Source organism: Chrysochloris asiatica, unplaced genomic scaffold (genome assembly GCF_000296735.1).
Source record: "Chrysochloris asiatica unplaced genomic scaffold, ChrAsi1.0 scaffold00166, whole genome shotgun sequence".
NCBI lineage: Eukaryota > Metazoa > Chordata > Mammalia > Afrosoricida > Chrysochloridae > Chrysochloris > Chrysochloris asiatica.
The window spans coordinates 1,356,778-1,374,342 of NW_006408684.1; the positions used below are offsets into that span (position 1 = coordinate 1,356,778).

Genomic DNA, 17,565 nt, shown 5'->3' on the forward strand with positions numbered 1-17,565 from the left:
AAAGAACCAACAGATCTGTGTTGGAAGAAGTACAGCCAGAGTGCTCCTTGGAGGCCAGGATGGCCAAACTTTGTCTCTCATACTTTGTACATATTGTTAGGAGGGACAAGTCAGTGGAGAAGGATATCATGTTTGGTAAGGTGAAGGGTCACAGAAAAAAGAGAAAGACCCTTAATGAGATGGATTGGCAAAGTGGCAGCATCAATGGGCTCAAGCTTGGCAACAATTGTGAGGCTGGCCCAGGACTGGGCAGTGTTTTGTTCTGTTGTGCATAGGGTCACTATGAGTCAGTACCAACTCGATTGTACCTAACAACAGCAACAACAAATGGACTGACTTGATGACACTTAACAACAACAACAACCAATATATGTAATAGAGTATCTGTATTCCTGGATTTTCAAATTTTTTTACTGATACTTTAAATTTGTTCTGCAATAGTAACAGATATATAAAAAAACTTGAGGCAGGTAAGAGGAAGTAATAAAAGGTAAGGAAGGAAAAGGAGAGAAAGAGAATATATATATACACACACACATACATACACATACACATTGAACACGTAATAATACTTTCACATGCAATGGAATATTAGTCATCCATTAAAAAGAATGAGTTCTTAATGTATGCTATATAACATAGATGATCCTTGAACTAAGGTAAGTGAAATAATCCAGACACAGGAAATCTTATATTGTATATTTCCATTTATGTGAAATTTTCAAAGTAGGTAAATCTATATTGAGAAAGCAGGCTGGTGGTTATTAGAGACTTGGGGATGGGGAGCGGGAGGGAATGAGAAGTAACTGCTTAATAGGGATAGCATTTTCTTTTGGCATAGTGGAAATGTTTTGGAACTAGATACAGGTGGTTGTTGTTGTTACATATCATCGACTCGATTCTAACCCATAGCAACCCTGTATAGGGTTTCTGAGTTGTGACTGGTGAGCTTTAACCACCAATCTTATGGTTCAAACTGACTTTGCAGTCTGGTGCATTAATCTACAGCACCGCACCAAGACTCTCATACTAATGGTTGTTGTTGTTGTTGTTGTTGTTATGTGCCATCGAGTCGGTTCCGACCCATAGTTGCACAATATTGTGACTGTTCTAGATGTCGCTGAATTGCTTACTTTAAAATAGTTAATTTTATGTTGTGTGCATTTCAACTCAGTTTTTTAAAAAAACCACCTTTTTAACCAATTGTTGTTGTTAAGTGCCTTCAAATCACTTCAGACTTCTAGAAATCCTGTATCGGATTTCTGAGGCTTTAAATCTTTTTGTGAGCAGGGGGAGTCATTTTTCTCCCCCAGAGCTGCTGGTAGGCTAAAATCACTGAACTTGTGGTTTGCAGTCCCGTGCTTTTCCTACAGAGCCACTGCACTCCTGGCTTAAGTTATAGCTGATAGATGAATATGATTGAACCCTGCTGTACTAAATTTTATAATTTATATTGAATGTCCTGATAAGTTACAAAGACAATGTAACATCGGGCTAGAAACTGTTGCTCTCTGAGTCCAAAACTTGCACTGTGAGGCTCAAAACTTGATGTTTAAATGTATAAAATTAGGGGTCTTGGTTTTATTTCTAGCACCTTGATAACTGTGAAAATTCTTAAGTGGACTCATCATCATTTTCTAAATTATGGATGTTGTAGAAACAGAATCATTCACTTTACCTCCCTGAGAAACTACACTGATTCAGAGTGAATTAAGGGCAAATCTTAATCCTCTCTCATGAGATCCTCTAGGTATGTCGTGCAGTGAGATCTGTACTTGTCTCCTCTCCAGGTAGTCTGTGTACCACTTTTAGTGGTCGGTGTTCTTAAATGCATTTATAAATTAATAATTTATAAGCAAAAGAACAAATCATATTGACTCTGATACTAAAAATACAAGTGTGGCCGTGTAATGTTTCAGTGTTGTAAGTGCTTATCTGCTTTCCCGAGCATCAGCACATCATGTGGGAGGGTTTATGTTTTCCAAACATCCTTGTGCTGCATATGGAGAACCTCTTCCTGTTGGGAGAGTGGTGTATAGTTGTAATACAGTTAGAAAGAGGGAGGTAGGGGTCACCTAAGAGAAGGAATCTGTCTTCCTCCCCTTTGACTATTTCTCTGTTTGTTTTACTTCCTTTTTTTTTTCTTTTCCCTGTTGTGATGGAATGAGTGATAGCTAAAGATTTTGGAAGATCTATATTCAAAGTAGGTAGAAACTGTATTTTGTATATGGAGAAAATGAATCTTCCTTTCAGATAAATAATTTTTATATGTTGTTGTTGTTGTGTGCTGTGGAGTCGGTTCCGACTCATAGCGACCTTGTATAGGGTTTCCGAGGCTATAAATTTTCATGGGAGCAGAAAGCCTCATCTTTCTCCCGCGGATCAGCTGGTAGTTTTGAACTGCTGACCTTGCAGTTTGCAGCCCGGTTCGTAACCACTACGTTACCAGAGCTCCTTATATCTATATGTATATATCGGTATCTCTATTTTGGAACTTTGGAGTCCTGGTGTGATGCTGTAGGATAAATACTGGACTGCTAACTTAAAGGCCGGTGGTTCAAACCCTCCAATCGCTCCTTGGAAACCCTCTACAAGGTAGCTATAAGTTGGAACCACCTTGATGGCACTTAACAACAGCACTATATTGGAACCCTGGTGGTGCAGAGGGTTGAGTGTTGGGCTGCTAACCAGAAGGTGGGCAGTTGGAACCCACCAGCCGCTATGCTGCAGAAAGATGCGTCAGTCTGTTTCTGGTAAAGATTTATAAGCTTGGAAACCAGGGAGCAGTTCTTTTTAATAGGATCACGTGAGTTGGAATCAACAGCAGCGGGTTTTGAGACGTGATGTGGTGCTATAGGATAAGCGCTGGACAGCAGTTCAGACCCACCAGCCGGTCCTCGGAAACTATGCAGGGTTTGCGTTGGACCCAGCAGTTTGATAGCACTTAACAACAGTAACAGCATATCTATCTGCTTAGGGTGGAGTGTGTGTTGCACAATTGGTATTAAGTAAATGTTGCCTTTCTTCTCTCATACCTGGTTTTTCTTGCCTTATCTCCTCCCAGTGAGGTGAATTATGTTGGGAGTGGTGGTGGTGAGCGTGTGGAACAGGAAGAAATTGAACAAGAGACTGTGCTTAACAAGGAGGAAAATGTTGAAATTCTCCATCTTTTGAAGGGGTTTAGAAATATTCTTAAGTTTAGGTGATTGCCAACACCATTCTGGCCACTCGAGAGGATTCTTCACAAACCCACTCGTCTCAAGTACTCAAGTACATTTGAGAACTTTTTCTTGGCCTTCCACACCTCCCTTTTAGATCCACCTTTGCTTCCTCATTTATTCCTAAATCGCTTCATGCTCTCCTTTATTTGTATCTATGCCTTCTGCTGTCCCAACCCTAAATTTTGTTTTCTGAGAGTTACTCTTGACCAGATATTTGACTTGATTTGGTTTAAACTAATAGACATAAAAATCCAGTACCGAATTTGTGAAACTATATTTAAGGATAGTTTGTATTTTACAAGAAAACCTTATGACTTAACTCACTACTGTAGACTAAGGAAGTATTTTGGTTTTATTTGTATGTTCTTTTAATCACAAGACTTGAAAAGCCTTTTCTTTTCTTAGTTTTTTTCCTCTACTTAGCAATCCTCCTAATATTACCCATGTGTGTACATGCTTTGGAAAGTAGCTCTAGACACTAGAGTTCACTAACAAAGAAATAAACCATGTTACTTATTTTGAATCAAATTATAATTTCCTACTGATTTTCCCAGGGCTCTTTGAAGAAATGGCTGGTTCCAGGGCTGGTTTAGAGAAAGTTCCAGAGTCATCTTGTACATCGTGTACCAGAATACCAAGTTTTCTCAGAGAACGATGGGACCATATGAAAACGACATAGAAGCCAAATCAGGGACAATTTGAACATTAAAATAAACATTAATTGTAATGGATTCTAACCAACTCAGGAAAACAGAACAATCTTGAGTCTCTATTGACTTTAGAATGGAGGGCCCTGGCAGACATCACTTTTATCAGTAATCAAAAGGAACATCATCAATCATGGTAGGATGCAAAGAGAAGTATGAAGCATCACTTCTATGAGTTCCTGCTTAGTAGATATGTCAAAGTCAATATGTCCAAAACTGAATCCCTTACTTCGCCCTCAAACCTCCTCCAACTTCACCCTTTTCCATTTTGGTTGGTGATAGCTCCACCTTTCCAGTTCTCTGGCCAGAAACCACAGGGTCATCCATGACTTCTGTCTTTCTTTTGAATCTCGCATGAGTCAGAATTCAACTTGACGGCAATTGGTTTTCTGTTTTCAGTGTCTAATCACTTACTTTACCATCTCCACTGCCACTGCCCTGTTCTGAACCATCATTTTTGTTACTTCAGTGGCTTCAGACTCCATGAGTCCATCCTTCCCTACAGTCCATATTCTACATGCTCTTCAGGGTGGTCTTGAAAACAGAAGGTAGGTAGCCTGTGCCACTTGGCTAGACATCTGCGGAGCTCCTCATTTCATTGAGAGAAAAAGACAAACTCCTTAACAGTGGCCAGCACCTGCTTAATGTTTGTCCTACTACTTTTTCCTTTCTTGTTTACTGAATAACAACTGCAAAACATCTATTTTTTTTCTCGAAAGGTCAGCATGCTTCCACCTTAGGGTTTTTGATCTGTTTTTTCTGCCTTAATGCTTTATATCAGATATCCTCCTCTTTGGTTAATTTTCTCACCTCCTTTATCTGTATACTCCATTTCCATTTTTTAATGAGACCTACACCAACTGTTCTAATTTGGATTTTTATTATGTACTGACTGTCTCCCTCCAAGGACAAGAATGCGTGGTTGTTTAAAAGGGCCTAGAAGAGTCATCGTACCTTGTTATTATTGTTATTAGGTTCTGTCTGAGATGGTTCCAACTTGACCTTATGCACACTGCCTGGGTCTGCACCATCCTCATAATTGTTACACTTTTCCGCTGACCCTCCACTTTCCCAAGCACGATGTCCTTCTCCAGGGACTGGTCCTTCCTGATCAAGTGTTTCAAAGTATGAGAGAGGAAGTCTCCTCCTCCCTGTTTCTAAGGCACATTCTGGCTGAACTCGTTCCAAGGCAGCTTGTTTGAGTCTTTTGGCAGTCCATGGTACTTTCAGTATTCCCCAACACCATAACTCAAATGCATCAATTCTTCTATGATCTTCTATATTCATTGTCCAACTGTCACAGGAACGTAAGGCTATTGAAAATACCCTAGCTTGTGTCAGACCCACCTTTGTCCTTAAAAATATTAATTCTTGAACATTTTATTTAAAGAAGTCTTGTACAGCAGATTTGATTCTTGTGAATCCCAGCAAAATGAAGTCTTTGACAACTTCAATCTTTTCTTTGTTTTCCATGATGTTATTTATTGGTCCAGTGGTGAAGATTTTTGTTTTTTGCTTTTTTTTACATTGAAGTGCATTTCATACTGGCTGTGCCCTTTGATCTTCTTCGGTCAGTATTTTAAGTCCTCTTCACTTTCAGCTATCGAAGTTGTTTCATCTATATATCGCAGTTGTTAATGAGTCTTCCTCCAATCCTAATGCATGTTCTTTTTCATATAATTCAACTTCTTGGATTATTTGCTCAATATACAGGTTAAATAAGTATTGTGAGAGAGTACATTTCCTGGCACATAGGAAGCGCTCAGTAAATATATATCTAATACATGAGTATCATCAAAAAGATAAACTGAATCAGTCTTTGATATGTGCTTTAACAAAAGCTCTGATTCTGACTATAACACTAGCTAAGAACCACTGAAGGAGGCCCAATGGCATTGTAGTATAAGCATTGAACTGCTAACCATTGGCAGTTCAAACCCACTAGCCATTCTGTAGGAGAAAGATGAGGCTTTCTATGCCTGTAGAAGATTTACATTATGAGTTGGAATCGATTCCAGTGTTACCCTGTATAGGGTTACCAAGGCTGAAAATCTTTACAGGAGCAGAAAGCCTCACCTTTTTCCTGTGTGTTTAAACTGCTGGCCTTGCAGTTAGCAGCCCAATGTGTAACCCACTACGCTACTGGGGCTCCTTCTGACTTGAGAGTAAGAATCACTGACTTTAGAGGAATTTGGAATGGAATTTGCATGCTGATTCATGCAGCAAACAGGATGATTTTATGGGTTGAATTGTGTATCTTTTCCCTCGTCTCCATATGTATTGGAATCCTAACCCCTGCACCTGTGGACAGAATCCCATTTGGGAATAAGATTTTCTTTCCTGTGTTAATTAGGCTATATTGGTCCTACTCATTTTTTAAATGTAAAAGAGCAAATTTGGTTGACATAAAAATGGGAATTGGGGAATGCTGGATGCCAGGTGGACATTTCCAAGGAAATCTGAGAAGACTGTTGGAGAAGCGGAGGTAAAGGATTTCCCCTTAGAGTGGGCATAGATAGAGAGCCTTCATCTAGAGTCAGTGCTCTGTGTTCAGACTTCTACCCTCCTAAACCATGAGCAAATAAAATTCTGTTCATTAAAGCCATCCACCTGTGGTGTTTCTGTTACGGCAGCTCTAGATGAGTAAGACAGACCGAGTGCTGGGAACACTGATTTAAAAAGTAGTGGAGAACGAACATTCAGGAAGAAGAAAATGTTGCTGAAGTGGAGGAAAATTTCAAGAAGGAAGTCGTGGTTGTCAATCTGAATTATCTCTGGCAGTTGAGTTCAGATTGTGACTAAAAAATGCAGTATAGATTTGACCTTAATAAGAATCTTTTTATTGTTATAGTGAGGAACAGAAACCCTATTGCTTAGGTTAAGAAAGAAATTGAAGCTGTAGAAGTGAAGGTATCATACGTAGGTTATACTCTGAGTATTAGAAGCAAGAAGAGAAGGTTTCAAGAGAGCAGGGTAATTGATGGAGCCAGGATCTGGGAATCAGTAGTAGTGATCAGGGATAGGGGAAGATGTCTTTCTTGTTTTTGATAGGCAGGAAGAATACGTGTGTATTTTGTTAGCTTTCTTAGGTTGTAGGTAGAGAGGGGTTTACCATTCTTTTTCAGTATGAAATGGGTGCTGCAGTCATTTGCTGAGAATGAGGGGCAGCAAAGGCATGGCAAAAAGCTTGAGACAAACCTAATGATGGTGGTTCATAATAGGGGCTTAGCGACTTAGGATTTAAGTGTCCTGTCTCTTAGTTATTAAGTGAAAGTGTTGAGCTTTTTATGGATAGCTCTCCTCAGAGCTACCCAAGGACAGCCAGGAATGATGTTATCTTTTGTGTAGCTTATGGCCAATCACAACACCTAAAGTATAATAGGTCAAATAGATTTTTGTCGTTGTTGAAAGAGCAAGCAGTATGCTTATGGTGGCCTATAGCCTACATTTTCTAAGACACTTGTCATTCCAAATGCTTTTATTGGTTTGCCCCATAAGTATACTCCTTTTTGTCACAGATCCTACTTTTTGATTTGGAAATGATGGTTGGCCTTCTTTGCTGGGCACATGGTCAAGTATTTTGGGAACCAAGAGACAAGAGTGACTGATTTTACTGAGAGGAGAAAGAAGGGAGAAGTTGAAGAATGCTTCACAGGACAAATGCTATTTGAACTCTGTCTTAAAGCTTGTGTCTGAGATTGCCCTGCAGAATGTGGAAAGGAGTGTACTAGGAAAATAGCAGAATATGCACAAGGAATATGCACATACAAATTCATTTTATGTTTGGGGAATGAGTTTAGATCAATCAAAATGTATATATGTTATATGAAGAACAATGTGGCATCAGGATTGGAGGAAGATTCATGAACAGCGTATGATATGCAGATGATAAAACCTTCCTTGCTGAAAGACAAAAGAGCTTAAAATGCTTACTGATGAAGATCAAAGACCACAGCCTTTGTTATGAGTGGTACCTTATTGTAAAGAAAACAAAAATCCTTACCACTGGACCAATAAATAATCATCCATATAAATGAAGAAAAGATTGAAGTTGTCAAAGACTTCATTTTACTCGGATCAATCATCAATACTCATGGAAGCAGCAGTCAAGAAATCAAACGACATATTACATTAAGCAGATCTGCTGCACCAGACCTCTTTAAAGTGTGTTCCAGAGCAAAAATGTCAGTTTGAGGACTGATCCAAGCTATGGTATTTTCAGTAGCCTCATATGCATGTGAGAGTTAGACAATGAATAAGCAAGACCGTGGAGGAATTGATGTATTTGAGTTATGGTGTTGGAGGAGAATATTAAAAGTACCATGGACTGTGAGAAAAATAAACTAATCTGTGTTGGAAGAAGTACACCCAGAATGCTTCTTAGAAGCCAGAATGGCAAGACTTGGTCTCTCAGACTTTTGACATGCTATCAAGAGGAACCAATCCCTCGGGAAGGACTTCATGCTTGGTAAAGAAGAAGGTCAGCAATAAAGAGAAAGGCTCCCCAGTGAGGTGAATTGGCACAGTAGCAGCAGCAGTGGGTTCAAGTGTAGCAACGATTGTGAGGTTGGTGCAGGACCAGGCAGTATTTTGTTTTGTTGTTCATAGGGTTGTTGAGTCAGAACCGACTCAACAGCATCTAACAACAACAGTTGCTGTAGAGGAACTTGAAAAACTACATTGCAGTAACTTGTGCCAGACTTTGAATGGTAAGATTTTGGATTTGATCTTTATTAAGCATTAGAAGATATGGTATTGACTAGGATGTGTGAAGGAAAATTGAAGCTTGCAGGAGGTGTTCCATTTGGTTACTGCCAGAGTTGAATTTATTCTGGTCTTAGTGTTTTACCCAGTAAACAGACTGTCTACTCAGTAAAATCAATTTATGAAACTTTTCATCTGATGTGAATTGTATTTTTGGTATGTATTACATAAATGATATTAAATATTTTGTCATTGGTTTAGCATAGTTATTTTTGTCTTTTAAAAGGAGTACACTTCTGTTGGTTGCCACAAGATGGCATTGGCTTCAAAGTTACGCTTTCAGATGTGTATTTTGGATATTTAGTATGATTTTTCTCTGCTTTTTCTTATATTGTCTTATGTTTATTTTTATATTCCTCTTTTATTAACTTTAATGGAGTGGATATTATTAAATTAGTGTCCCATCACTAATGTTAGTAAAGTCCCCTTTTTCTTTGTCATTTTATTCTTTAAAATTAACAAATGATTAAATGTAAAAATTTCAAACATTCCAGAAATGTATAACTAGGAAAGGGAAAGCCCTTTGTCATTCTACTTCAGTTTTCCATGTTAGTGCGTATTATAGCTATATTATTTTATAAAACTGACAAATACTTTAAATATAATATTTAATAGTACCACATTCTTCTTGTTGTTAAATGCCTTTGAATCAGTTATGACCCTCTATAGAGTTGCTGAGAAGCAGCTGGTAGGTTTGAACTGCAGACCTTGTGGTTTGCAAGTCTAATGCTGATCCTACAGTGCTACACCAGGACTCCAGTACCATATACTTCTTGTTGTTGATAAGTGCCATTAAGTTGGTGCCAACTCATATTCAGCCTGTGTAGGGTTTCTGAGAAATGGCTGGTGGATTTGAACCACTGACTTTGTGATGAGCAGTCCAGTGTTTATACAACAGCGACACACCAAGACTTCAGTACCTTAGTATTGGGTCCTGGTGTGGCACTCTGGGTTAATGCGCCAGACTGCAAAGCCATTTGAACTGCAAAGTTGGTGGTTCAAGGTCAACCAGCTGCTCCTTGGAAACCCTATGCAGGGTCGCTATGGGTCGGAACAGACTCGACAGCATTTAACAACAACAACAATTGTTTAATAGTTGGTGGTTGTGTGCTGTTAAGTCGGTATCTTCTCATGTTGTTGTTGTCAAGTGCCATTGAGTTGGTTCCAACCCATAGTGACCCTGTATAGGGTTTCCAAGGAGCAACTGGTCAGTTTGAACTGCTGGCCTTGCTGTTAAAACCTACTTTGCAGTACAGTGCCACACCAGGACTCCTTCGACTTATAGTAACCCTGAATAGGGTTTCCTAGGTTATAAATCTTTACAGTGGAAGCAGAGAACTTCGTCTTTCTCAGAAGGAGTGACTGGATTTGAATTGCTGACCTTGTGTATAGCACACATAATCACTGTGCTACCAGGGCTCCTTAACAGTCTAGTTTATTTAAACGTTGCCTATTTTAAAGGTATTAGGCCAGTAGCTTTGTAAGTTTTCTATCCCCAAATAATCATTTAAAATTGCTTTATTCTTAATACTGTTTTCACAAGTATTTTTTCACCTGAAACAATTGTTTCATTCCTGCTAGCCTATATTGTCAAGGTAGTTAATTTAAATAAAATTGTGACATAAATACTTATATTTAAAACAGGATTGTGCCTACAATTAATTCTTTGTAAAATGTGTGAATTACCTCTTTGGTACAGGTAGTCCCTGACATACGATAGGATTACACTTCAGTAACTGTTTTAAATTGGCTCTGGCAGAAGTTGAAGACCTCATTTTTTTTTTTTAAAGCTTCCATTGTGTTGTTTTTACTATCAGTATCATTATAAATCAGATTTTTATTTATCTTTGAGATTGGAAATATTACATATAAGCTTACAGATATATTTTAATAAATCTATGCATAAAAATACACAAATTATAAAATTTACTCTGATGATGAAGAAGAATTGGACGATGTTGGCATTTTGTCAGACCACATGTAACTCCTAATAAGTTGTGGGCTACCTGTATATATATCGTATAGGTCTTACTGTTATACTTAATCATCTTTACATAGAGTAAGGAGTTTTAGAGTTCATCTAGTTAGGTTCTAGGATGATATTTATATCACTTGTTTCCCAAATATATAGATTTAATGAAATGCTTATATAATGCTTTTTTATAAAAATTTTCTAACAGTATTGATATTTTTAAAGTTACTACCATATTAATTGCTTTCTCAGGCCATTTGTGATAATAACTCTCTTTTTCTTTCAGGTTGTTTTTGAGTACGTTCACTCTAGCAGTTTCAGCTGGTGCTGTTTTGCTTTTACCCTTCTCAATAATCAGCAATGAAATCCTGCTTTCTTTTCCTCAAAACTACTACATTCAATGGCTAAATGGTTCCCTGATTCATGGTCAGTATATAGTGCCTAAAATGATGACAGTTAATACTTTACTCTTTTACTACACTGTATTTAAACATTTCTTTTCTTTATTTTTATCATAATTTGCATCTTTTCCCAGTAAGCTATTTTGATCTTTAATAAATTGAAAAGCAAAATGTTTATCTTCACTAATTGTGAGAGAATAGTCTCTTTTACTCAGTCAAGATGCAGTTTTATACTTACCATGATTTTAATAAATAAATTTTCATTTAAATGTTTAGCAAGAGAAATTTGGTTTTATTTGGACTGGTCAGTAGAACTCAAGGTCCATTCTAAGACCTAAAACACTACAACCATAGTTTCTATTTATCTATTTTTCTCTCATTTTTTTAGTCATCTCAAAAACTATGTATGATGGAAGGAAATGCACCTTTCCTGTCAAGTACAAATTTAAAATGATTATACCCACTGCCATCAAGTCGATTCCTACTCATAGCATCCTGACAGGACAGATTAGAACTGCCCCTTTGGATTTCTGAGACTAAATCTTTTTAAACAATGATTTATTATAGGCAACCTGGATTGCTTTGGAGTTAAATAGACCTGCATTCCATTCTTGGCTCCACCATTTTCTAGCTGTCTTTGGTTTTTCTCTGACCTCAACTTCCTGTTCTCTTAAACTGTGATTATAAAACTTACTTTATAAGCTTGATTTTAGGAAGAGGAATAATGAAATAAAGGAATAATGATGTGAAATATCTGCTATTATGGTGATAGTGTGGTATTTTTCTTTGCTCTTTCTGTTTTTTTTTTAAGGAATAAAAAGGGGGGGGGGCCCCTAAATTTTTTCCCCCAAAAAACTTGGTGGCAAAAGTTTTTTCTTTTTTGAGGGGGAACATAATCTCATAATGATCTGTTAGAGTTTATTACAGCTTTTATAGATTTTGATTTCTTTTTTACTCTCAATTGACCCCATTTTATCTGTGTTGTTCATTTGTGTTACTAGGTGTTATAAATGTCATGATTATTTCTTAGTGTTGTTAGTTATTTATATTATTATACATACATGTATATTTGTTGTTAGTGCTTTCTAGTCAGTTCCAACTCATAGTGACTGTGTATAGGCTTTTCAAGGAGTGACTGGTAGGTTTTAACTGCCAGCTTTGTGGTTAGCAGTCCAGTGGTTATCTTACAACACCACACCAGGACTCCTCATATATATACTTAAATGTATAGTCTGCAAACCACTAGGTCAGCAGTTCAAACCCACCAGGTATTCCTTGGAAACTCTATACAGGGTTACTATGAGTCAGAACTGACTCAACGGCAGTTAACAACAACAACATCATATAGAGTCTGTGGGTGGTACAATGGGTGACTAGTTTGTCTACTAAAGGTTGAAGGTTTGCGTCCATTCAGAAACACCACAGAAGAAAGGCTTAGTGATCTACTTATGAAAAATCATCCACTGAAAACCCCCTGGAGCGCAGTACTACTTGGACACATTTAGGATCGTTATGTGTCAAAATTGACTTGATGGCAACTGAATATATGTATTTATATTGCTCAGTATATACAAGGGGATTTCAAAAAGTTACTGGAAAAGTGGAATTAAAAGGTTTTATTAACAAACAAACAAAGCAAAAATGTGTGTAAACATGTCTCTGCTGTCATTGATGGCTGCAGACAAGTTATCTCAATAATACACTTAGTCTTCGTTAGGGTGTCTTCAAAAATAAGGTTCCATCAAAACAATGGTTCGGCCCCTCTTCTGGATCAGTTACTTTCAAAGTAGAGAGGTCATCTAGAAGGTTATGGTGACTGGTTTTGGGGGACCCAAAGGGGTTAATTTTGAGACTTATTAGGAAGAAGTTTTAAGAAAATAAAAAACTGCAACAGTGAGAAAAGAGCCAGGAAAACTTCAGTGAGGAATTGTTTCTCATCATGACAGTGTATCTGCTCATCCTTCAAGGGTGGTTACAGTTAAGGTTTTGTGTCCACATGACTAGCTCAGGATTCTCAGTGGTTTAGCAGTTAAGATATAGTAATCGTTTCCGCTCTCCATGATGTGATCTGATTTGATCAGAGCTGCTCTGATGTAATTATTCTATGCGTTATAAATTCTCACTTTTATAATCCTGTCAGATGCAATCTACAGGATTAGGTTGTATCTTGAGTTGATCTCTTTTGAGATATTAAAGAGATTAAACAAGCAAGCTGAGCTCAGATGACCCTACAGTCCTTGCACTGTGAAACTCTTAGACCCAAAAGAAGATTGAAGCCAAGATGCATGGAGATATCCAAAGAATGTTGGTCCTACAGTTGTTGAAAGCAGATAAGGACCTTTCCCCAGAGCCAACAAAGAGAGAAAGCGTTTCCCTAGAGCTGGCACTCTGAATTTGGACTTCTAGCCTCCTAACCTATGGGAGAATAAATTTCTAGTTGTTGAAGCCATCCACTTGTGGTATTTCAGTTATAGCAGCACTAGATAACTAAGACATGTTGCAAGGACTGTCCTACAAGATTGGGAGACCTTACCCCATACACTCTAAAGGGAATTGCAAGAAATAAATTCAAGTCAGATTCAGAAGAGGACATGGAACAAGATATATAATTGCTGATGTCAGATGAATCTTGGTTGAAAGCAGGGAATACCAGAAAGATGTTTACTTACGTTTTGTTGACTGAGTAGAGTCATTTAAATTTGTGGATCATAACAAATTATCGACAACATTGAGAAGAATGTCAATTCTGAACATTTTATTGTGTTCGTGTGGAACCTGGACATCAGCCAAGAGATCGTCATTCCGTTAGAACAAGGGAATACTGCATGGTTAAAATCAGGGAAAGTGTGTGTTAGGATTGTATCCTTTGATTGTATTTATTGATTTTGCATGCTTAAAAAATAATCTGAGAAACTGGATAAAAAAATACGGTAATAACTACTAGCCCTCCCACAACGTTCTTCTTCTTAATTTGGTTTTGGTAATTTATTGCAGTGGCCACATACAACTCAGCCACCATACTCACAGTTATGGCTTTATTAGGGAAGTTAACAAATTACAGTTTAGGGTCAGCATTGTTCAGGGCACAGTTCTTCTAGTCAGGACAGCCTTTCCTCTGCCATGCCCAGAGGCATGCCTCTCTCTGGCCTTCAACTCTTTGGCCTGACCTCTATACTGCTCCAATTATATTACAAAGCTCTTTTAGGGCTGCTGATAAATTTCCACATTGCTCCCCATTCCACCATAACGCTCAGCATGAAGGCGCCCGGCTATTGCTTTCTGGGTCAGCAAACCTTGCTTCCCCAATGGTGTATATAATGTTGTATACAGTTTTGAAGATTGGGCTCCAGATGATTTCACTAGCAGTACAGTTGTTCTCAGGTTGGGTGGTGTGACAGGTGAGCTGCTCTGTGCATTCAGTTTTACTCAGAAGAAATTGCTTGCTGTACTTATTGTTAGCTGCCGTGGTGTCATGGTGACTTTAAACACAACAGAACAAAATGCAGCCCAGCCTTGTGCCATACCATAATCAGTTTTGGATCAGTTTTCTGTGATCCACAGGGTTTTCTTTCTGGTCCATTTTAGTCTGGAAGCTTCGATGAAACTTGTTCAGTGTTAAAGCAGCACAGATGGGTGGTGGCTGCATATGAGGTTCGTTGACTGTTGGAATTGACTGAAGTCTCCTTCAGGGGAAGGTGAGACATCTTTCCTACCATTAAGAGCTACCAAAACATGACATATCTTATTATTGATGTTAGAGGGCTTAACCTTGGAATTAAATATATTTGTTTGTTTTGTTTTTTCTCATTATAAGGTGTGTGTAAGTGCAGTGTCTTTGACTGGGTTTGCTAGAGAAGCCAAACTAGTGAAACATATATATGATAATAAGTTTATTATTAAGGAAATGGCATACAAATTGTAGAGTCCCACGTCCCCAGCAGAAGAGACTCTTTCTGGCATGTCCGTTATATTGAGAACAGGCCACACCCCCAAGGAAGTATCCTTTCAGTTGATTGGCTGTTCATAGCCAATTATCTTAGAGTTAACTATGCCTATATTAAGTTTCAACACCATGGAAATAAGCACATCTCAACTAGTAAACCTCTGGAAGTCCTGGCTTAGTCAAGTTGACACAAACCCCTAACCATTGCATGCAGGCATTTTATTTTGCTTCTAAACTAGGGCCTAGAACAGTGCTTCACATATAATGCTGTTGCTGCTGTGGGCCATCAAACCCATTCCTACTCATAGTGACCCTGAATAGAGTTTCCGTGGCTGTAACTCTTTACAGGAGCACAAAGCTTCACCTTTCTCCCACAGAGCAACTGGTGGATTCAAACTGTTGCCTTTGCAGTTAGCAGCCCAGTGCATAAATCACAATGCACCAGAGCTCCTCACATATAATGGATACCCAACAAACATATGTTAAGTGGATAGATAGATAAGCTGTATAGTAAGCAATAGCTTTAATCTCTATTAAATCCTATTGGAGGAAGAAACTTCTAAAGAATGTCATTTCTTATGAATGTTTCTCAGGAGAACTGGGTCTTCAGCCCTGGAAACTAGTCTGGAGGATTTTATTGTCCCATATCATTGTTTCTGATAATTTGGTTGATTTAATCCTTTGCTGCACAAGGTCGGTTTCATTAAGCTTCATGTTCATTCTTCTGAATTCATAACATTCAAGAGGATGCTTGTCAGTTCCCTAGATGTTCTCAGGGATGAAGATTTGATAACCTTAGGTATGGTTGCTTCTTGACTTTTTGGAAATTATAACCATATTAATTGATGTAAACACCAAAAATCATCCTGAGCGAATGAAGTCTCATCACACTCTAGAAACCCAAACAGGGTCACTTTGAGTTGGTACTGACTCGATGGCACTTAACAACAAGAAGCACTCTAGTTACAAATTATTTTTAACTTTTGTTTAATGTGGTTTTTTGGTATTAATTTTTTAGATTAGGCAGTGGCCTAGTAACATAAAAAAAAAAAAAAAAGATTTTTGGAATGTCTTTTACCAATATAAGCTTTGAAGGATGACCACTATAGATAAATTTGGGGTCCTGGTGTGAAGCTGTCAGATTACCATTGAGCATGCTACAGAAACCTTTATTAAACAAAAATATCAAAATGTGAAACTATCATTTCTTAATATATCCTTCGTTTAGGTCTATACACTTCTGAAGGCAATGTTTCTGTCTCTCCAACTACAGTTCTATCCCACTAGCTGCTTCTTGGAACACCTTTGCAGGGTCATGATAAGTGGGAACTGACTCGAGTGCACGTAACAACAATACATAGTTAAATTCTTTGAATTCTTATTATAATGCATACTTATTTGTTGTTGTTGTTAAGTGCCAATGAGTCGATTCCAACCAATAGCAACCCTATATAGAGTTTCCAAGGAGCGACTGGTGAGCTTGAACGACTGACTTTGCGATTCAAATCGACTTTGCAGTTCAGTGCATTAACCCACAGCACCACATAGTCATTTATTATTTTGTGACATTTATGGAATTAAAAAAATTATTTGTCGTATTAAACCTTCCTCTGTTTATGCTAAATTGTTTGCATATCAGAAAATGTCTGAAGTTCCCTTAAATGTTAATACAACCCTTGTTCCAATAGCTTTCCACATCAGCAGCGCTCAGTGAATAGTCATTGATTGGATTAATCATACCATTAGGGACACCTTAGTAGAAATAAACTTGATCCAGTTTGTAAAGAAATGTAATGACTTATTGAATACAATTGCTAATAAGATGGAGGATAAGTCAAAGAGTATTGCTACAAAATCCTACCTAGAGACTTTTATTAAATAAAAATATCAAACAGTGGCACTCATTTCTAGACATATCCTTTATGTAGATGTTTACACTTCTGAAGGCAGTGTTTCCATCGCTAACCTTTCTCCTAAGGATTTTGTGCTTTTCAATTTACACCATGGCAAAAGGGCAGTTTTGATATTCTCAAGGAACTCAGATCATTTTCCTTTTTAACTTTTGAGTTTTAGGAACAAAAAGAAATCTGAAGGGTCAAGCTCAAGGCTTGCTGCCATTGAAGAATTGTTGTTAGTGCCGTCGAGTTAATTCCGACCCATAGCAACCCTGTATAGGGTTTCCAAGGAGCAGCTGGTGAGCTTGAACCACTAACCTTGCAGTTCAGACGACTTTGCATTCTGACGCATTAGCCCACAGCGCCACACCAGGACTCCAGGTACAATTTCTTGATGCAGCTTTTCTGGCCTTTAGCTCATCAATGCAGTTTTCAACTTTCTTAAAACTTCTTCCTAATAAACCCCTGTGATTTTCATGTGTCATTTGAGAAAATCTGATTACTACTTTGGAGTCCTAAAAAACTGTTGCCATAAACTTTTTTTTTTTTAATTAAATGTTTTTATTTTGCATTGAGTGAAAGTTTACAGGGCACATCATCAGCTTCACATTCAACCATTCATATAGCTTGTTTCATTACATTGATTATTATCCCCTCCATAT

General features: G+C 37.9%; 1 protein-coding gene across 1 annotated transcript in view; it reads left to right on the plus strand.

Annotated features, from left to right (window-relative positions):
- Positions 1-17,565, plus strand: part of LMBR1 (limb development membrane protein 1) — a 195,809-nt gene that overhangs the window by 58,366 nt on the left and 119,878 nt on the right. Inside the window, exon 4 of the mRNA XM_006871291.1 lies at positions 10,951-11,090. Coding sequence (XP_006871353.1) covers positions 10,951-11,090 — 140 coding nt within the window. The remainder of the gene's footprint in view (positions 1-10,950; positions 11,091-17,565) is intronic.